Raw genomic sequence first — 22,633 nt, forward strand, 5'->3', positions numbered from 1 at the left:
AAGAATGCGACGGCCGCTCGTACGTTCGTGGATCGTCGGAAAAAGCGAATTTGCATACTCGACGCGGATTACGACGGGAACGCCACCCAGTGGACCCCGAAGAATTGCATCTTAGATCCGAAGGCGTACGCCTGTCGGATCTAACCCAGTAGTGTACATTAAGACGGCTCCATTCACTTCCATTGATTTTCTCAACCACACAACTTGGGACGACTTGGGGCAACTTCAAGTCGGATCCCAGGTCGCCCCTGTGTGAAGCGGCTCTTAGTATAACATGTTTATTATTAAAAATAAATAAACAGCCTTTACAATCACTTTAACCACTTAGGGACCGCCTCCTGCACATATACGTCGGCAGAATGGCACGGCTGGGCACATGCACGTACAGGTACGTGCTGTGCTATTGTCCAGCCGTGGGTCGCTGGCGCGCGCCCACGACCCGGTCCGAAGCTCCGGGACCCGCGGACCCGATCGCCGCTGGAGTCCCGCGATCGGTCCCCGGAGCTGAAGAATGGGGAGAGCTGTATGTAAACACGGCTTCCCCGTTCTTCACTGTGGCTGCGTCATCGATCGTGTGATCTCTTTTATAGGGATCCACAATCGATGACGTCACACCTACAGCCACACCCCCCTACAGTTGTAAACACACATGAGGTCACACATAACCCCATCAGCGCCCCCTGTGGTTAACTCCAAAACTGCAACTGTCATTTTCACAATAAACAATGCATTTTAAGTGCATTTTTTGCTGTGAAAATTACAATGGTCCCAAAAATGTGTCAAAATTGTCCGAAGTATCCGCTACAATGTCGCAGTCACGAAAAAATTCGCTGATAGGCGCCATTAGTAGTAAAACATTTTTTTTATAAAAATGCAATAAAACTATCCCCTATTTCAGGGATATGCAATTAGCGGACCTCCAGCTGTTGCAAAACTACAAGTCCCATCATGCATCAGACTCTGGGTGTTATGCTTGTGGCTGCCAGAGTCTTGCTATGCCTCATGGGAATCGTAGTTCTGCAACAGCTGGAGGTCCGCTAATTGCATATCCCTGCCCTATTTTGTAAACGCTATACATTTTGCGCAAACCAACCGATAAACGCTTATTGTGATTTTTTTACCAAAAATAGGTAGAAGAATACGTATCGGCCTAAACTGAGGAAAAAGTGTTTTTTTTTTATATATATTTTTTGGGGATATTTATTATAGCAAAAAGTAAAAAATATTGCATTTTTTTCAAAATTGACGCTCTATTTTTGTTTATAGCGCAAAAAATAAAAACCGCAGAGGTGATCAAATACCACCAAAAGAAAGCTCTAATTGTGAGAAAAGAAGGACACCAATTTTGTTTGGGAGCCACGTCGCACGACCGCGCAATTGTCAGTTAAAGCGACGTGGTGCCGAATCTCAAAAAGTGGCCTGGTCTTTACACAGCCAAATGGTCCGGGGCACATTTGTCTTTTTTATCATCATTTATCCACTCTTATTACTCTCCACATTACTCAGTTAATGTTGGGTGGGTATATGATTTTATTCAGAGTGGAACACATTTTACACAGGAACCAGTGGAGCACATTTTCCTGACAACTTATTCACATTATGGAAATCGTTATTGGTATTTAGTTTTAATTAGATCCTGTTGCAAGCGCCATTACACCCCCCCTTGTCATTAACGACCGCGCAATTGTCAAAGCGACGCAGTGCCGAATCGCAAAACCTGGCCGGGTCCTTTAGCTGCATTTTGGTCCGGGTCTTAAGTGGTTAATCATAATTGGCACAAGCGCAGGTAGCAGGCACATGTTTTGTTACATGGCAAATGTGCTACAAACATGTCAAAACACGCAGTGATAAACTGAGCCAAGCTCTGCTCCAAAGAAAGGTTTTTGGAGCTCCTTTGGGGCATTTGTCACACCTAGGGCAGCCCATTCAAGTGACAGATGTCGAAATACAATATCAGGCTTGTGCTGTATGCTTGAGCGGGATGTTCTGGGTCCAATTTAATCACTTTTTCTTTTTTTTTTTAACAAATGTTTTTTCACATTTACTGCTCATATCACCCTAAACTGATATGTTTTTACTAATGGCCTTGTTTCCTAATTTTCCTCCAACAGTTATGGATGGGAACTCACCCAAAAGGTGACGCTGCAATCCTACATAGCGGTGTAGCCCACAAGACTCTGGGGCAATGGATTGCTGCTCACCCGGATTGTCTCGGGACGAAGGTCAGAGAAGCTTTTAACAATCAGCTTCCTTTTCTGTTTAAAGTGCTGTCAGTGAGGCTAGCACTGTCTGTCCAGGCCCACCCAGACAAGGTAGGTTGGGTGCTGCATGGAGTGGTGGGGGGATTATGATTGAAGAAAAGACTGAACTGTTTGTGATGTTGATTTATTCCTCTCAATTTCTTATCTGCCCTAAAAACATAAAAAGGGAGACATTAATTGGTTGCTTTTCTTGGGTTCTCTTCACACAACTGATCCGATCAGGTCTGCCTGACGATCCATTCATCCCTATGGACCTGTGGGTGTAAACAGACTTGTGTCCGTTTACACCCGCATACCTTTGACCCAATCCGGTCCGCTAAAAGTCCCATCTGCCACCGTGCTCACAGACCTGGAACATGAGGGTTCTGATCATTACACTCATAGTCTGTTGACACTTCCTCTAGCTCTACAAATAAAACCCTGTATCTCCATATGGGCAGAGAGCTGGAGAAAGAGTTTTCAGGAGCCTGGCATTGCACTCTCCATCCAGTGATCATATATGCAATACTATTTGCACAGAGCAGCCCTGATCCTCCTTTTCTCAGGTCCCCTGCTGGCATTTCTGACTCCTCACTCTGCATAGCAAGCTGCTTTGGGGGCACTAGTGTGAGCTCAGTCCCGAGCCGGCTCTGCGTGTCCATAGTCGCAAAGAGCATGGCTCGGCCCAACCCCCTGCTCCCTCCTCACTGGCTCTGATTGACAGCAGGGGGAGATAATGGCTTTTAAGTGGTTCTAAAGTCATACGTTTTTTTTTACCTTAATACATTACCTGCATGAAGGCAAAAAAACTTTTACTAGTTGTCCCCCATACTTACCTGAGTCCTGTATCGATCCAGCGCTGTGTGCAGATTGATAACTATATATATACCGTATTTATCAGGGTATTGCGCTCCGGCCTATCGCGCGCACCCCTAAAGTGGACCCGACATTCCTGTAAAAAAATATTTTTGTACTTACAGTTTTGGTGTCTTGCGCGGCGTCCATCTGCGGCCTCGTCGGGTCCGTCTGCGGCTTCGTGTGTCCTCTTTGTCGGGTCCGGTGTCGTCCTCCCCGATCGATCCTCGCTTTCCCGCGCCGAATTTGAATACTGCGCCGGCATATACCGAGCGCAGTACACTCGCGTATAGTCGGCAATGCTCGGCTACTCTCGCGCTCACGTCCTGTACGTCCAGGACGTGAGCGCGAGAGGAGCCGAGCCTGCCCGACTATACACGAGTGTACTGCGCTCGGTATATGCCGGTGCAGTATTCAAACTCGGCGCGGGAAAGCGGGTATCGGCGTATATCGCGCACCCACGATTTTGCCCTGATTTTCAGGGCAAAAAGGTGCGCGGTATACGCCGATAAATACGGTATATATATATATATATATATATATATATATATATATATATACAATAAAAACGTAACTATTTAAGTTATTGTTCATATATATATATATATATATATATATACACACACACACATTAGATGTTGTCTGCGGTTTCCCTCTGTGGTATCTGTGGTATGTAATTTTATTAAGTCAACAATAAATGTGGCTTTAACCACTTAACCCCCGGACCATATTGCTGGTCAAAGACCAGAGCACTTTTTGCGATTCGGGACTGCGACGCTTTAACTGACAATTGCGCGGTCGTGCGACGTGGCTCCCAAACAAAATTGGCGTCCTTTTTTTCCCACAAATAGAGCTTTCTTTTGGTGGTATTTGATCACCTCTGCGGTTTTTATTTTTTGTGCTATAAACAAAAATAGAGCGACAATTTTGAAAAAAAAAAATATTTTTTACTTTTTGCTGTAATAAATATCCCCCCAAAATATATAAAAAAACATATTTTTTCCTTAGTTTAGGCCGATACGTATTCTTCTACATATTTTTCGTAAAAAAAATCGCAATAAGCGTTTATTGATTGGTTTGCGCAAAAGTTATAGCGTTTACAAAATAGGGGGTATTTTTATGGCATTTTTATTAATATATTTTTTTTACTAGTAATGGCGGCGATCAGCGATTTTTTTTCGGTACTGCGACATTATGGCGGACACTTCGGACACTTTTGACACATTTTTGGGACCATTGGCATTTTTATAGCGATCAGTGCTATACAAATGCATTGGATTACTATAAAAATGCCACTGGCAGTGAAGGGGTTAACACTAGGGGGCAGGGAAGGGGTTAAGTATGTCCCTGTGTGTTATCTTACTGTGGGGGGGGGGTGGCCTCACTAGGGGAAACACTGATCCTCTGTTCATACATTGTATGAACCGCAGATCAGCATTTCCCCTGCTGACAGGACCACACAGCTCCCGGTCCCCGCTCTGTAACGAGCAATCGCGGGTGCCCGGCGGCAATCGCGCCCGCCGGGCACACGCACGGGAGTCGGGGGCGAGCGCCTCCGGCGGCGCGCAAGCGCCCCTAGTGGCCGCTCGGAGAGCGGACGTATAGCTACGGGCTCTCGCCCAGGAGAGCCGACCTGCCGCCGTATAATGACGGTGCGCGGTCGGCTAGTGGTTAAGATGTCCGGCCGACCAATTTCCTTTCTTTCCCCGTGTGGTTGCTGTCGCTCTTCTATCCTCCTCTTTTGTAGATGGAGGAATCCATTCAGTTTTCTACTTTCAGCCCTCTTGTTAATAAAAAAAACAATGAATCTATGGGCAGCTGTAGTTGTGCTAGTTAAAGTGTAACGCCACTTTTGTTGAGAAAAAAAACATTCCCCTCTGGGTGATCTATGTACAATGCAGGGATTATAACAACCTTTGTTTCAGATTTCTACCTTTTGTTATTCTGAAGAAATCCCTGTGTGTTTGTTTGTGCCTCTTTACTGAGTGGGTCTAATGGGAGTGGTTTCATAATTAACTGTCAGGTGTGCCGCTGCAGGACACTAATGATTAAATCTGCTGGGCTTGCATCCCTTTAGATGGGTTCCTATTGAATTTATCTCTCCAAAAATGAAATTTTTGTTGCAAGGGATGCCTGAAATCTGACTTGTATTTTAGGCAGACTTCTGGCAATATTTGTGAGCCAATCACACAAGCAGGAAATTATGTTTTTGGGGAGTGGTCAGTACACACTCTGGGCCAGATTCAGGTAGGAGATACGACGGCTTATCTCCAGATACGCCGTTGTATCTCTGAGTGTGAGGCATCGTATATTGGCGCCTGATTCAAAGAATCAGATACGCCAGAATTTGTCTAAGATACGACCAGCGTAAATCTCCTACGCCGTCGTATCTTAACTGCATATTTACGCTGGCCGCTAGGGGCGTGTACGCTCATTTACGCCTAGAATATGTAAATCAGCTAGATACGCCTATTCACGAACGTACGCCCGGCCGTCGCAGTACAGATACGCCGTTTACATAAGGCTTTTTCCGGCGTAAAGTTACCCCTGCTATATGAGGCGCAGCCAATGTTAAGTATGGACGTCGGGCCAGCGTCAAATTTTTCGTCGTTTGCGTAAGTCGTTCGCGAATAGGGCTGGGCGTAATTTACGTTCACGTCGAAAGCATTGGCTTTTTGCGGGTTAATTTGGAGCATGCGCACTGGGATACTTTCACGGACGGCGCATGCGCCGTTCGTAAAAAGCATCATTTATGTGGGGTCACGATGATTTTGCATAAAACACGCCCACATCTTATGGATTTGAATTAGGCGGGCTTACGCCGGCCATTTTACGCTACGCCGCCGCCATTTACGGAGCAAGTGCTTTGTGAATAATGCACTTGCCTGTCAAAGTTGCGGAGGCGTAGCGTAAATAGGATACGCTACGCCCGCACAGAGTTACGTGCTCCCTACCTGAATCTGGCCCTCTATGTACAGAAAAACCCCAGGTAGCATATTGCAATGCATTCTCAAAAAATGACAGTGGCTGCAGATTGAAAAGGAAAGGTAATTTGTAATAACATTCAATTATAATGTTATGTTATTTTTTCTTTATTTGCTATTTTTTTCCCCCACGAAAGTCGAGTTACCCTTTAAACACTTATCTATTTCTCAGAATATCATTCTTATTAATTAATCTTGTATTCTCGTGTTTTTTTCTTCCAATTCCAGTTAAATAGCTTTTCTACCTTTTCTCAGTAGTAACACATCACTTTTATCTCTTTCCTCTTAATATCGTCACATATAGGCATTGGCTAAGAAGCTGCATGCTCAGTTTCCACAGCATTACCCTGATGACAACCACAAACCAGAAATGGCCATTGCCCTCACACCTTTCCGGGGTCTCTGTGGATTCAGACCTATATCTGAGATTGTAGCCTTTTTGCGGGGTATGAATACATTGTTCTTCATAACACAATGGAAATACCCCGGGATCATTCCAAAAGATTTATAACACTGGGCTCTGTTTCAGATGTTCCTGAGTTCTGTGCACTCATTGGCCAGGATGCAGCAGAGCAGTTGGAGGCGCGTGCCGCGGATCTGTCCAATGATGTGGAGGTGCGGAAGGCTCTGCAGCGATGTTTCACCTGTATGATGCAGAGAAGTAAGGAGGAGTACGCCAAACAGCTTCAATTGTTGGTACAGAGAGTAACGCAACAAGGTACCCAGTTTTCTTTACTATTACATAAACACATTCTAATTTTGTTCTTTTTTTCCCGCTTGTAGAAAAACGAAAAGGACTGTTTATAATGTTGTTACTTTTTCCCGCCTATTTTTAGGGCCTGTTCACACCAGAGCATGGTGCGGGAAACCCACATTCTATGCATATTTCCTACACTATGTTCAAACCACACTGCCTTTGTGATCTGCAGTGAGTGTTAATGCGATGCTAACAACACCCCAAAATGGGGTCGCATCGATACTGGTATTGGTATCAGTGCCGATACTAAGCACTGTGAGCGAGTACAAATGCTCCGATACCTCAAATCGATACCTTTGTGCTGCGATTTACTTGAGCCCAAGTATCGGCCAGTACTTGCTGATAAAACACCGGTATTGGTGCAACCCTTCCGTAAACTTCCGTCACAAACACAGTGGGCCATATTCAGATAGAGATACGACGGCGTATCTCCTGATACGCCGTCGTATCTCTGAGTTCCGTCCGTCGTATCTATGCGACTGATTCATAGAATCAGTTACGCATAGATCTCCCTAAGATCCGCCAGGTGTAAGTGACTTACACCGTCGGATTTTAGGCTGAAATCTCACGCTGGCCGCTAGGTGGCGCTTCCGTTTGTATAGGCGACGAATATGCACATGAGGAGTTACGCCGATTCAGAAACGAACGACCGCCCGTCGTTTGCGTTCAGCTTTTTCCGGCGTATAGTTACCCCTGCTATATGCGGCGTATCCTATGTTAAGTATGGCCGTCGTTCCCGGGTTGAATTTTGAATTTTTAACGTCGTTTGCGTAAGTCGGTCGCGAATACGGATGGACGTAATTTACGTTCACGTCGAAACCAATGACGTCCTAGCGACGTCATTTGGAGCAATGCATGCTGGGAAATTAAGCGGACGGCGCATGCGCATTTTGTTCGGCGCGGGGACGCGCCAGATTTAAATTCTACACGCCCCCCGCCGGGGGATTTATGATACGCCGCCGCAACTTTAGAGGCAAGTGCAAGTGCAACTTTAGAGGCAAACTTGCGCCGGCGGATCTTAAATCAGATAGGTTACGCGGATCTAAAGATCCGCTAACCTATCTGAATCTAGCCCAGTGCCTTTGCCTGTACCAGATTGCATGGTACAGAAGTATTATGCCATCCAGTTGCAGTGTGTTTTTTTAAATGTAGTGCATCCGCCTGCTCAGCTGGGGTCAGTGGGTCGATCCCCGCTGAGCAAGCAGAGTCGGTAAAAATGGATTTCCCCCCGTGTAAAAGGGGCATTAGGGCTCTTTCACACAGGAGGCCCGTTCAGGTCCACCTGCCAGTTTATTAGGTGGACCTGAACGGGTGCTCCGTGCTCCTCTATGGAGCCGCGGATGTCAGCGGTGACATGCCCGCTGACGTCCGACCCGCTCTGATCCGCCAAAGTGTGACGGAGGAAAAACCTACTTTTCCATCCGTCTGGCGGATCGGATCGTGTGAACACGGACAGACGGTCCGTGTTCATCCAATTCCCCCCATAGGGGAGAGCGGAGAAAAGACAGGGCGGTCCCTGCTCAGGGTGCGGGGACCGCCCTGTCATCCGCCGGCTCAGCGGGGATCAACGGAGCGATCCCCGCTGAGCAAGCAGAGGTTCACGGGGCGGATCATTACTGATCCGCCTTGTGTGAAAGGGGCCTTAGACTTTTATTGGGGTGTATCATTTTTGCAACATAGTCTAGAATGAATTTGTTAGGAAAAAACTTTTTTTGTGTGTGCCAAATCTTGGTTGCAATCAATAGGGTAGATTCAGGAACGATTTACGCCAGCGTATCCATAGATACGCCGCGTAAATTCAAAGCTACGCCGGCGTATCTATTTTCTGTATTCAGAAACGCTGGCCGCTAGGTGGCGCTTCTGTAGTTGTCAGCGTAGAGTATGCAAATTACATACTTACGCCGGTTCACAAACGTACGTGCGCCCGGCGGTAGTTTTTTACGTCGTTTGCGTAACTCGTTTTCGGCGTAAGGCTGCTCCTGCTATTAGGAGGCGCAGCCAATGTTAAGTATGGACGTCGTTCCCGCGTTGCGTTTTTAAAATTTTACGTTGTTTGCGTAAGTCGTCCGTGAATGGCACTGGACGCCATTTACGTTCACGTCGAAACCAATGACGTCCTTGCAACGTCATTTAGCCCAATGCACGTCGGGAAATTTTAGGGACGCACATGCGCAGTACGTTCGGCGCGGGAACGCGCCTAATTTAAATGATCCACGCCCCCTACTGGATCATTTGAATTACGCGCGCTTACGCCGGCCCCTTTTACGCTACGCCGCCGCAAATTACGGAGCAAGTGCTTCGTGAATACAGCACTTGCTCCTGCAATTTACGACGGCGTAGCGTAAAGACGATACGCTGCGCCGCCGTATCAGTGCGCGCCCCTACCTGAATCTACCCCAATGCCCGCATTTATGGGAGTATTCTGTAGTATAACGTCCCATAGAAAATATTGATTCTGAAAGGAAAGTAAAGGTTTTCTGACAAATATGTTGGGGCGTACTTATTTATGCTGAGCACTGTGTGTATACAGTGAGGGAAAAGGGTATTTGATCCCCTGCTGATTTTGTACTTTTTCCCACTGACAAAGAAATGGTCAGTCTATCATTTTAATGGTAGGTTTATTTTAACAGCGAGAGACAGAATAACAGCAAAAATATCCAGAAAAACGCATTTCTAAAAAGTTATAAAATGATTTGCATTTTAATGAGTGAATTAGGTATTTGATCCCTTCGCAAAACATGACTTAGTACTCAGAGGTCAGACGGTTCTTGTAGTTGGCCCCGAGGTTTGCACACGTCTCAGGAGGAATTTTGTCCCACTCCTCTTTGCAGATCCTCTCCAAGTCATTAAGTTTTCAGGAATGACATTTGATAACTTGAACCTTTAGCTCCCTCCACATATTTTCTATGGAATAAAGGTCTGGAGACTGGCTAAGCCCCTCCAGGACCTTATTGTGCTTTTTCTTGAGCCACTCCTTTGCCATGGTTGTGTGTTTTGGGTCATTGTCCTGCTGGAATACCCATCCACAACCCATTTTCAATGCCCTGGCTGAGGGAAGGAGGTTCTCGCCTAAGATTTGACGGTACATGACCCCGCCCATCGTCCCTTTGATGCAGTAAAGTTGTCCAGTCCCTTTAGCAGAAAAATACCCCAAAGCATAATGTTTCCACCTCCATGTTTGATGGTGGTGATGGTGTTCTTGGGTTCATAGGCAGCATTCCTTCTCCTCCAAACATGGCAAGTTGAGTTGCTGCCAAAGGGGTAGATCCACAAAGAAAGTACGCCGGCGTATCTATTGATACGCCGGCGTAATTTCAAAATTCCCTCGTCGTATATTTGTTTTGAATCCTCAAAACAAGATACGGCGGCATCTGGGTTAGATCCGATAGGCGTACGTCTTCGTACGCCTTCGGATCTTAGATGCAATTTTTCGACGTCCGCTAGGTGGCGTTCCCGTTGTAATCCGCGTCGAGTATGCAAATTAGCTATTTCCGACGATCCACGAACGTACGAGCGGCCGTCGCATTCTTTTACGTCGTTTCCGTACGGCTTTTTCCGGCGTATAGTGAAGAGCTGCTATCTGGTGGCGTACTCAATGTTAAGTATGGCCGTCGTTCCCGCGTATGATTTTGAAAATTTTACGTCGTTTGCGTAAGTCGTCCGTGAATGGGGCTGGAGGCCATTTACGTTCACGTCGAAAACAATGACGTCCTTGCAACGTCATTTGGAGCAATGCACCCTGGGAGTTTTGGCGGACCGGGCATGCGCAGTTCGTTCGGCGCGGGGACGCGCTTCATTTAAATGAAACACGCCCCCTACTCGCCGCATTTGAATTCCAAACCCTTATGCCGCAAGAGATACCCTACGCCGCTGTAACTTACGGCGCAAATTCTTTCAGGGTTCAAAGAATAGCAAAGTAAGTTACAGCGGCGTAGCGTATCTCACATACGCTGCGCCCACGCAGATGTATGTGGATCTGCCCCAAAGAGCTTAATTTTGGTCTCATCTGACCACAACACTTTCAGCCAATTCTCCTCTGAATCATTCAGATGTTCATTAGCAAAATATAGACAGGCTGTACATGTGCTTTCTTGCACATTGCTTGTATAGAAGACACCTGGGAGACATAAATCTTGCTGACTGATAGGGAATCAAATAGTTATTACACTCATTAAAATGCAAATCAATTTATAACTTTTTTTAAATGTGTTTTTCTGGATATTTTTGTTGTTATTCTTTCACTGTTAAAATAAACCTACCATTAAAATTATAGACTGATCATTTCTTTGTCAGTGGGCAAACATACAAAATTAGCAGGGGATCAAATACTTTTTTCCTCACTGTTACTGTGCGTGTGTGTATGTGTATATGTATATATGTATATGTGTGTGTGTGTGTGTGTATATATATATATATATATATATATATATATATATATTATATACTCCTGTGGTTGCCACAGCACACATGCATGAGAGAAAATGTGCCCAGGTGATTAGCAAAACATGAGATACATATAATAAATCTCATGCTGATGTCTATACAGTGGAACCTTGGATTACAAGCATAATCTGTTCCAGGAAAATGCTTGTAATCCAAAGCACTCGCATATCAAAGCAAGTTTCCCCATAGAAGTCAATGGAAATGAAGATAATTTGTTCTGCATTGACTTCTATGGCATGCAATACCGCATGTGGCCAGATGGGGGGGGGGCACCGAGCCTCGGAAATACTCAGGGACAGCTCTGCTGATCTCGGAAACCCTCAGAAAGGTTTGGGAACTGAGTATTTCCAAATGGCTCCAAACCATTCCAAGTGTCACCGGCGCCCCCGCACCTCTGGCCAAATGCGGTACTGCACACCCCATCAGGTTGAATTCTGCTTGTTTTGCGAGACAACACTTTCAAAGCGAGTCAGGATTTAAAAAAAAAATTGTTCGTTTTTCAAAACGCTCGTTAACCACATTATTTGTAAATCAAGGTTTCACTGTATCTAAAAAGCATAAAAAATAAAAAACATTAAGAAGCCCCCAGGAATTAAAATGTTTGAGTCATAGTAATTAGAAAAACTGTTTCTTATGCAACTGTTGTTTTCCAGTTCAGAGTGGAAGTGATGTGTCTTCTTGTATTGGAGATCTGCTCTTGACCCTAAACTCGCAGTTCCCAGGAGATATTGGCTGTTTTGCCATCTATTTCCTCAACGTGATAACGCTGCAGCCAGGCGAAGCCATGTATCTCGGAGCCAATGAACCCCATGCATATCTGGAGGGGGGTGAGTAGCTTGCACAAGGATACACATACATTTAGTAAAATGCATTTTTCAATCCTTGTGAAGATGGCTGTGAATTGATGATATATAACAGCGTTTCTCAACTGGGGTGCCGTGAAGAGTCCTAAAGGGTGCTGCGGCAAAAGTATAAAAAAAAAAACTTCCCCAACTAAGGCAGACAGTTAAAAGAGAGATTCTTCACTGCTGGCTTAAAGGCTAAGTTCACCTTTTGTTCACTTTAGGTCATGACACAGGAAGGCGTTGACCAGCTGATCTCATTAGCATCATCTACCTTCAGCTGATCATCTCCTTCCTGTGTCATGACTTAAAGTCTGTATAGGAAGTAAGGCAGAAGTAATGGATAAGTGTTTTTAAACAGCTATGAGGAGAGTGAGGTAAGCCTGTGTAGAATTAATGCAAAGCTGTTTTATTTTTGCAAAAGAAGTACATTAATGCTATATTGGTACATATATGAGCTGGAATATAGAAAAAAAAGGTGAACTTAGCCTTTAAGCCTTGTTTTGAACTGCAGTGTCACTCTGGTGTGTTATATTCTAGCATGTAACCTCCTCTGATACTGAAATAAGAATTATGGTGGGTTATGGATGCCCTCTATTTATTCCATATATGTATTACCTTGTCTATTCCTATAGTTAGCTAGTCTATTAAAACTTGAATGTTACTGATGATAGTACAATGATATAAGGTTAGCTATGAAAATAAACATACTGCTTAATAAAACAATGTCTTATTTATTTCCCAAGAAAATAGGAAATGTTAACATAAAAACACTAAGGCCCTGTACACACGATCAGTCCGTTTTCATTAGTTTGGACTGAAGTTCAGTTTCATCGGTCCAAACCGACCGTGTGTGGGCCCCATCAGTCCGTTATCCTTCAGTCCAGAAATTTAGAACTTGCTTTAAAACTGAACTGATGGACTGATAACCGATAGGTCAAAACCGATGGTTAGTACGCAAAAGCATCGGTTACAAACCCGGGCATGCTCAGAATAAAGTCGACGCATGCTTGGAAGCATTGAACTTCATTTTTTTCAGCACGTCGTTGTGTTTTACGTCACCGCGTTGGACTCGATCGGTTTTTAAACTGATGGTGTGTAGGCACATCAGACCATCAGTCAGCTTCATCGGTTAACCGATGAAACCGAACTTCAGTCCGTTTTCATCAGTTTGGACTGATCGTATGTACAGGGCCTAAAGGAAAATATTACAGAGCATATGAAATACAAAAACATCAATAATGCGTTACATAAGGTCGTCCTCTAGATATTGTCTCCATGAGGCAAAGAGAAGCAAGGGAGGGATTTTTCCCTTCTGTGTGCACTTGGACCCCGCCCAGACACAACCCTATTGCCAGCCCATCTAGAATTCTGACATATCCAGATCTTTAAGAGGCAGTCCTTCTTAATATATTATTTTTATGTCTGTCCTGCTGTATTTTCCTCTAGGGGCAGCATTCATCCATGGATCACTGCTACGTAACCTGGGTCTTCTTCAATGACACCCGGCCCTTTGATCTTCTGTAGCTTAACTTATCAATCAACTTGGCAGCAGTTGTTCTCTTTGAAGCTTGTTTGCAGATTTGTTAATTAAGCATTTTAATCTTATCACGCCAGGAGGTGGGGAGCCACGCTCTACCACCCTGCCCTGGGCATGATTCATCACCTTGCTGGGTCAACTTATGCCACCTGGCTGCATCAACCAGAAAGTAAACTTCTAACTTTAAAACTCCAGAAATATGATATTAAACCATGTTGCCTTCCAACATATGCCGCTTTGCACCTAAAGGGTGTATATCACCCTTCTTCAGACACGGCTCCTATGGAACAGTCCATAACTGTCTTAACAAGTTGCGCTTCCCAACATGTGCTTCAGAAACAGCTCCTATGGAACAGTCCATGACTGTCTTAACAAGTTGCGCTTCCCAACATATCGCTGAGGGTCGGGAGCCTGCCCAATATCCTTCCTTGATTGCCCTAACTTGCCTCCTTAGAGGAAAGGAAGATACAGGTCGGCGGGGCTGTCTACTGCTTTCTCCTCTCCTCGGAGTTCATATGGAATTTTCCTCCCCAGCCTCTCCCCGGCAACTAGAGGTGGGATCAGAGGTGTGTCCACACCTTCAATGCTGTACAAGTGGCTGCTATGGCTGATCCAGCAGCTCCAGTGGAGCAATACGTGGCAGAGGGAGAAAGGTTTCTTCTCACTGACTGACGTTGCATACCGCTTACTGACTGACGTTGCATACCGCTTACTGTCTGACGTTGCATACCGCTTACTGTCTGACGTTGCATACCGCTTACTGTCTGACGTTGCATACCGCTTACTGACTGACGTGGCATACCGCTTACTGACTGACGCCGCTCACTGACTTACGTTACATACCGCTCACTGACAAACGCTACGGAGAGAGCTATAGCTATAGCTGCTGGCAGTAATGGCATGTAGAAAAATCCAACAGGCTGGTTGTACCCAAGTCGATCAATGGATCAACTTGGGCACAATCAGTCTGCCAATACATGGATTGAAATTTCAATCCATGCATGGCTGGCTTGAGGGAAGTATCATTTGATGTTCCTGTGCCACCTAGACTTAACAAGCTTTGAACCCTTCTGATGTCAGGGGTTCTATTTACTTGGCTGGTTTATTTTGTCTAATATTTAAATACAATATTAGGGTTCAGTGGTTTTTATTTAAAAACCCTATCTGTTATAAAAATAGTGTGATATTTGCCCCAGGAACTACAAGTCACCTCAGAATGTCATTTCTTGATTAAAAGTAATTGTTTGATGAAACCGGTGATCTATTTTGTCTGCCATGTGGTAACATGTATGTCTTCTACCTTCTCCTTTATAGACTGTGTGGAGTGTATGGCTTGTTCTGACAACACAGTCCGCGCTGGACTCACCCCTAAGTTTATAGATGTGGACACGCTGTGTGAGATGTTAACCTACATATCAGCTCCTGCCGCTAACAAACTCTTCACTCCAACGCCTTTCAGTGGAGACCCGCACGCCCTCCTCTACAACCCACCTGTACCTGATTTCACCGTCATCAAAATTGAGGTCAGATATAATTAACATGTTTAAAAACAGTTAGATGAAAGTAATTCTTTATGGGTGTGTATTATGGGAACACTGATTAGATAAATCTCAGCGACCAGGTATGCAGCGTTTGATGTTCAAGGTAAACATTATGCCCCCGTTTTATTATTTTTTTTATTTTTTTACGCTGTCGTCCGACAAGAAGAATCCCATCTTTTTCCCTTTTCTATAGTGCCTGTTCAAATCTGCGTGATTTTTACTCGGCTGTTTTTGCTGCGTGCCCTTCTATAGTGTGATTTTGGCTACATAGCCTGTAATGGAATTGATGCAGATGCATTTTAGACATGTTTTTGAAAAATGTTTGCAGTAAGAAAAGAGGGCCAGATTCTCGTAGAACTCCGGCGGCGTAACGTATCGTGTTTACGTTACACCGCCGCAAAGTTTTCAGCGTAAGTGCCTGATTCACAAAACACTTACCTGTAAACTTGCGGCGGTGTAACCTAAAGACGTCCGGCGCAAGCCCGCCTAATTCAAATGGGGCGTGTACCATTTAAATTAGGCCGAACGTTCTGCGCATGCTCCATTCGCAATTTTCCCGACGTGCTTTGCGCGAAATTACGGCGCCCCGACGTGTTTGTGAATGGTGACGTGCGTAACGTACTTACGATAAAAAAAAGCATTGCTTAACTTTGCGACGGGAAAAAACAACGTTACGCACGCGAGTAGGTTCGTGGATCGCCGTAAATGCTAATTTGCATACCCGACGCTGGAAAACTACGCAAACTCCACCCAGCGGCGGCCGAAGTATTGCAGCCTAAGATCCGAAGGCGTACGAAGCCGTAAGCCTGTCGGATCTTAGCCAAAAGCCGTCATATCTTGTTTGTGAATCACAAATTAAGATACGACGCGGCAAATTTGAAAATACGCCGGAGTATCAGTAGATACTCCGGCGTATTTGTTCTGTGAATCTGGCCCAGAGTTCCTCCCCAAAATGGGAGCTGCCATTGCTAATTGCTTTCTGAAGAAGCTAGTAATCTGGATTCAATAAGGTTTAGAGTGGGAACCAGCACAATTCCAGCGCCGGTTCCCGCATCACATCAAACTACCCTATGTGAACCGCTGTGAGTGTCAATAGAAAGTTAATGACACCCCCCACCAGATCGGTTTGCATATCGCAGTGCAAACTGTCACATGGTGCAGGAATCGGATCCCACGCAACCCGATTCCAGTGCGGACCAAAAAGAGGATCCTGCACCATTTTGGTGCGAATGCGATGCAAGATCAGCCATACAGTATGTATTGTTGAATTTGCATCGCACAAACATCGCATGACACACCAGTGTGAACCCAGGCTTACAGTAAGTAAGTAAGTAAGTTTACTTTTCAAGAAGATTTTTAGAAAATCCCCTTATGCAATGCTACATCTAGTGAAAAGAACATACCATAGCTCCTCCTGCTGGAAATGGTGAAGATCCTCCCATTCCAGATGCAGCTGCTGCTTCGGGACATATATAGCCAGATTCAGGTAGGGCGCCGCATCTTTAAGGCAGCGTATCGTATTTACGATACGCCGCCTTAAGTCAGAGAGGCAAGTACTGTATTCACAAAGCACTTGCCTCCTAACTTACGGCGGCGTAGCGTAAATGGGGCCGGCGTAAGCGCGCTTAATTGAAATGAGGATGAGGGGGCGTGTTTTATGGAAATGATTGGTGACCCGACGTGATTGATGTTTTTTACGAACGGCGCATGCGCCGTCCGTGTACATATCCCAGTGTGCATTGCTCCAAAGTACGCCGCAAGGACGTATTGGTTTCGACGTGAACGTAAATTACGTCCAGCCCCATTCACGGACGACTTACGCAAACAACGTAAAATTTTTAAATTTCGACAGGAACGACGGCCATACTTAACATTGGCTAGGCCAACTATTTGTTGGAATAACTTTACGCCGGAAAACGCCTTACGTAAACGGCGTATCTTAACTGCGACGGGCGCACGTACGTTCGTGAATCGGCGTATCTAGTCATTTACATATTCTACGCCGAACTCAACGGAAGCGCCACCTAGCGGCCAGCGGAAAAATTGCACCCTAAGATACGATGGCGCAGGCCGTCGTACCTTAGCTAGGTTTAAGTGTATCTCAGTTTGAGCATACACTTAGAGCCGGTTCACACTAGGGCGGCACGACTTTGGGGGCGACTCGGCTAGGCGACCTGAAGACGACTTCTAAGGCGATTTGCAAAATGACTTCTGTATAGAAGTCAATGCAAATCGCCCCGAGTCGCCCCCGAAGTCGTACAGGAACCTTTTTCTAAGTCGGAGCGACTTGCGTCGCTCCTATTAGAACGGTTCCATTGACTACAATGGGACGCGACTTGTCAGGCGGCTGTGTCGCCTGACAAGTCGCCCCAGTGTGAACCGGCTCTTAAACTTACGACGGCTTAGATTCCGAGTTACGTCGGCGTATCTACTGATACGCCGGCGTAACTCTTTGTGAATCTGGCTAATAAACTATAAGCATTCGCAGTGCATCCTCTCCTGGCTGCAGTTAACCTCAATAGCATCTTCCATGGGCTGATCAAACTCTGCACATGTGCAGCTATAGAAGTGGACCGTGCATGTGGAGCGTTTCCACAGCCCAAGGAGGACACTACTAGGGTTCGCTTGAACCAGAGAAGAATTACCACACATGCATGCAGTTTGAAAAGCCCAGAGCAGCTGCTAGGGGGTGCAATATATGAAATTCAGCCCATCCTGGTATTTGAGAAGTATAAGTGGCACCAATTTTTCTGGAGTAGACCTACAATAACTGCATCTAGAATGGGAAGATCTTCACCATTTTCAACAGGAGGAGCTTTGGTATGTTCTATTCATTAGATGTAGAATCGCATAGCAGGATATTTAGAAAATCTTCCTGACCTGAAACAAGTGTGCATATTTGTAACTTTGGACACCTTTATGCGTATGCTTGTTCCAGGTATGGGACACAAAGTAGTGAAGTAAGATGGTAAACATGACAACCAGGAAACTAGCAATTGCAGAATCCATGTCTCTCTTGGTAAAGGTTTCTTTTGATATACCCAAGCCGGAACTTTTTTTTTTCTTTTAAAGACTTCAGAAAGTCATTTAACCACTTCAATACTAGGCACTTGCGCACCTTCCTGCCCAGGCCAATTTTCAGCTTTCAGCGGTGTCGCAATTTGAATGACAATTGCATGGTCATGCTACACTGTACCCAAACATTTTTTTTTATCATTTTGTTCCCACAAATAGAGCTTTCTTTTGATGGTATTTGATCACCTCTGCGATTTTTATTTTTTGCACAACAAATAACGTTTTCTTTTTTCTGTCATTTATTTTTTTTGTAAATAAGTAAGTTTTCTTCTTAAATTAAGGCACTGATATGGCTGCACTGATACAGACTGCACTGATGGTCACTGATAGGTGGCGTTGGTATGCGGCACTGATGTGCACTCATAGGCAGCACTGATGGGTATTTATGGGTGGCACTGATGCGTACTTATAGTGGCACTGATAGGTGGGCATGGATGGGCACTGAGAGGTGACACTGAGGGGTGGCACTGATGATACTGATGGTGGAAATGCTGGGCATCACTTGTTTTATCATGTTGCCAGTCAGTGACCATTTGTGGGCACTGATTGGCATCTATTGTGAATATTTTTTCATATGTGGATGGCCATGGGGTACATACCTGGTCATCCACATGTTGCCCCCTTCCCTAGTGGTCCTGGCGGCTTTCCTAGTGGTCCAGTGTGGGCATCCGTGGGGGGGGGGGGGCTGCGCTGATAAACAATCAGCGTATACTCCCCCCCTGTCAGGAGAGCCGCCGGTCGGCTCTCCTCTACTCGTGTCTGTCAGACACGCCGCACCACCGATAGCTGCGATACCCGCCCCCACGGGCGCGTGGCAGCTGTTATCCTGCTGGATGTCATATGACATATGACAATCTGCTATTGACTGGGCGGGAAGTGGTTAAAGCTTTGCAAATGATTTTGTGTTAGTAAAAGTTTGGTGAGAGACGATTCACGCTTTTCAGTCTTCGTGCTTTTCAGTCTGTTACAGCGTGACGAATGTGCTTTCTCCATTACAAATGCTAGTTTTACCAGAATGAGTGCTCCCGTCTCATAACTTGCTTCTGAGCATGCGTGTTTTTTTCCCCGCCATTAAAGCCTACACACGACCGTTTTTCACAACGTGAAAAACTACGCAAAATATTCTAGAGCACGTTCTAAATTTTTAATGCCCATTTTTCACGTCAAGAAAAATGCTCTGGAGCCTACACACGATCGTTTTTAATTACCAATTTAAAAAAATGCATTTTTCACGTCATGAAAAACGGTCGTGTGTACGCTACATTAGTCTCGCCTAGCATAATAATTAAAATGAATGATACCACATCGCTCTAACTTTATGTTTGACATGCAAGATGAATATTTAACATCCAGAATATTTAATGTGTATTTTTTATTTGCAGGTACCGTCTTCTGCGTCCCAGTACCATGTGCAAGCCTTAGACTCTGCAAGCATTCTGCTGGTTGTCCGGGGCCAAGCATCTGGGCAAGGGTCGTATGAGAATTTAAATCTCTTTTCGGGATCTGTTCTGTTCATCTCTGCTAATGAAAGCTTAACCCTCAACGTGGATCCATCCAACTCTCTTCTCTTATTCAGGGCTTGTTGTCTGCTGTGATAAAATGGCAAATTTGTTATTTCCTACACTCCTTAAGTATGTTTCAGCAAAGGGTACTATAACATTTATTCTGTAAAGTCTTATAGATAAATAAAAATAGAACTATAATGATTTATAAGTTGTTGTGTGTGTACTAAGGTATTATTTTGACTAATAACAATTTGACAGGTAGAGCCGGTTCACACTGGGGCGGCACGACTTCGGGGGCGACTCGGCAAGGCGTCCTGAAGACGACTTCAGAGGCGACTTGCAAAATGACTTCTGTATAGAAGTCAATGCAAGTCGCCCCCAAAGTCGTACAAGAACATTTTTCTAAGTCGGAGTGACTTGCGTCGCTCCTATTAGAACGGTTCTATTGACTAGAATGGGACGCGACTTGTCAGGCGGCTGAGTCGCCTGACGAGTTGCCCCAGTGTGAACCGGCTCGTAGACTTGCGTTGCAGAGATGGGGTGAAATTTTCATCCTCATGGGTATATGGGATACGTACATAATAGTGAGTCTGGAAAGAAGTGGCCCTTTGATGCAGTGCTACTGTAAATTGTGGTAAACAGTATCACAGGCTAAAGCTGGCAATACACTGATCAAAATTCAGCCAGTTCAGCAGGGACTAGTCAAATTTTGAACAGTATGTGTGGCTGTCCCTGCTTAACAGAAGTAAATTGTTTGATCAACTTCTGCTGAAGGAACATGTTGGAAAACTTTTGTTGAGCAGCAGCTGCAGACACTGATCACTGAATTCTACCAGGTCCACTGTCAGAATACAATGTCCCAGCAGGGGGATTCCTCCATCCACCTTGTTTGTATGGATGGAAGAGTCTGCTGGATGGAAGAGTGTGTGGCTAGCTTTATGCCTAGTACAGGGCTGAATGTCGGAAGATTGGCTAGTTCAATAAGAACCATCCGACATTTAGTCTGTGGGCCGGATTCAGATACAATGGCGTATCTGTCCGGCCGGCGTAACGTATCTCCGATACGTTACCGATCTCCGATACGTTACGCCGCTCTAACTTTGGGCGCAAGTTCTTTATTCAGAAAGAACTTGCGCCCTTAGTTACGGCGGCGTAACGTATGTGTTGCGGCGTAAGGCCGCGTAATTCTAATGGGGATGTAGGGGACGTGTTTTAGTTAAATTTGTGTTGACCCCGCGTTTTTTACGTTTTATTTGAACGGCGCATGCGCCGTCCGTGAAATATCCCAGTGTGCATTGCTCTAAATGACGTCGCAATGACGTCATTGCTTTCGACGTGAACGTAAATTACGTCCAGCCGTATTCGCAAACGACGTAAAATTTCAAAACTCGGCGCGGGAACGACGGCCATACTTAACATTAGCTACCCCTCATATAGCAGGGGTAACTATACGCCGGAAAAAGCCGAACGCAAACAACGTAAAAAAAAGCGCTGGGCGGTCATTCGTTTCTGAATCGGCGTAAATCCTCATTTGCATATTCCTTGCGTAAAAATACGGAAGCGCCACCTAGCGGCCAGCCTGGAATTGCAGCCTAAGATCCGACGGTGTAAGACACTTACACCTGTCGGATCTTAGGGATATCTATGCGTAACTGATTCTCTGAATCATTCGCATAGATACGACCGGTGGAACTCAAAGATACGACGGCGTATCAGGAGATACGCCGTCGTATCTCTATCTGAATCCGGACCTGTGTGTATGCAAGTCGTTCCGACAGAAGCCGGGCCATTTTGCAGGCTTGTCGGATAAGCATGCTGAAAAAAGCCAGTAGCCGTCCGACTCCCGATAAGCGTTGTCAGCCAATAGCTGAAAGCGCCGATCAAAGTGTCCCGGCAGGGGCCAACCCCATCAGATCAGTGTGGGAGATCAGTGTGGGAGATCACTGTATTAATGTTGGATTGTTAGTACAGCGGGTCCGGCCAGAGCTGTCATTGTTAGTGTACACCAGGCTTTAGTCTTGGCTCCATGATCAAGAGAATCACCACATTACATTTTAGGATAGAATGGCTATACAATGGCAATGTTTTCACATTTATGAAACATCCATGTTTTAGTGCTTTTAAACTTGCTGATTTTTAAAGGATGAGTTCACCTTTCATAACATGTTACATCCAAATTCAGGGTGTTACATGTTATGAAAGGACCGGCCCCCGTTCTGACAGCTAGCAGGAACCTCCCCCCCGGCTGCATCACTCATTCACAGTGTTCTGTGAATGGAAAACGACAAGTCCCAACATATTTGTGGCTCTCGGCTTTTAGTTCTCACTGAACCACCACGGCGCTGTTAGTGCTGTGGTAGTTCATTGATTCTTCCTGTCAGAGTGCATCAGCTTGCCAGTACAAGGTGTGAGCAAGCAGATACACTGACAGGTCTGCAGGAGTCCTGCATGGCAACAGCGATCAGCTGACTACTGGTGCAATGCTTTACAGGCCCTGCAACAAAATTAGTAAATGCACATTTTTTTTTTTTTACCTGCAAAAAATGTGCATTTATTATTTTTTGTAAAAAGGTGAACTTATCTTTTAAACATTTGTGTCCTAGGACAAATTGATGAATGAGTCTCTTGCATTTGTTTTTAATGGGAAAGAAGGGTTTCTAAAATAGAGAATACATTTCATAACAATTATTGAAATGATCAGTCCTGACCTATCCGGTGTTACTCCTGGAAACTTAAACCATGACAGTTTGTCACTCTTTAGACTGATAGCAAGATCTCGGTTTCAATTGCCAGATCTGCACTTTGCTTGGGGTTCTCGCCTTTTTGAATATTTAAAGAGACACTAAAATAA

The 22,633-nt window shown here is 45.1% G+C and overlaps 1 protein-coding gene across 1 annotated transcript in view; it reads left to right on the plus strand.

The window, feature by feature from the left end:
* Positions 1-19,990, plus strand: part of MPI (mannose phosphate isomerase) — a 30,761-nt gene extending 10,771 nt beyond the window's left edge. The window contains exons 3-8 of the mRNA XM_040342964.1: positions 2,112-2,312; positions 6,384-6,525; positions 6,609-6,797; positions 11,933-12,106; positions 14,976-15,184; positions 19,660-19,990. Coding sequence (XP_040198898.1) covers positions 2,112-2,312; positions 6,384-6,525; positions 6,609-6,797; positions 11,933-12,106; positions 14,976-15,184; positions 19,660-19,872 — 1,128 coding nt within the window. The 3' untranslated portion in view covers positions 19,873-19,990. The remainder of the gene's footprint in view (positions 1-2,111; positions 2,313-6,383; positions 6,526-6,608; positions 6,798-11,932; positions 12,107-14,975; positions 15,185-19,659) is intronic.
* The last annotated feature ends 2,643 nt before the right edge of the window (positions 19,991-22,633 follow it).

Source organism: Rana temporaria, chromosome 3 (assembly GCF_905171775.1).
Source record: "Rana temporaria chromosome 3, aRanTem1.1, whole genome shotgun sequence".
Taxonomy (NCBI): domain Eukaryota; kingdom Metazoa; phylum Chordata; class Amphibia; order Anura; family Ranidae; genus Rana; species Rana temporaria.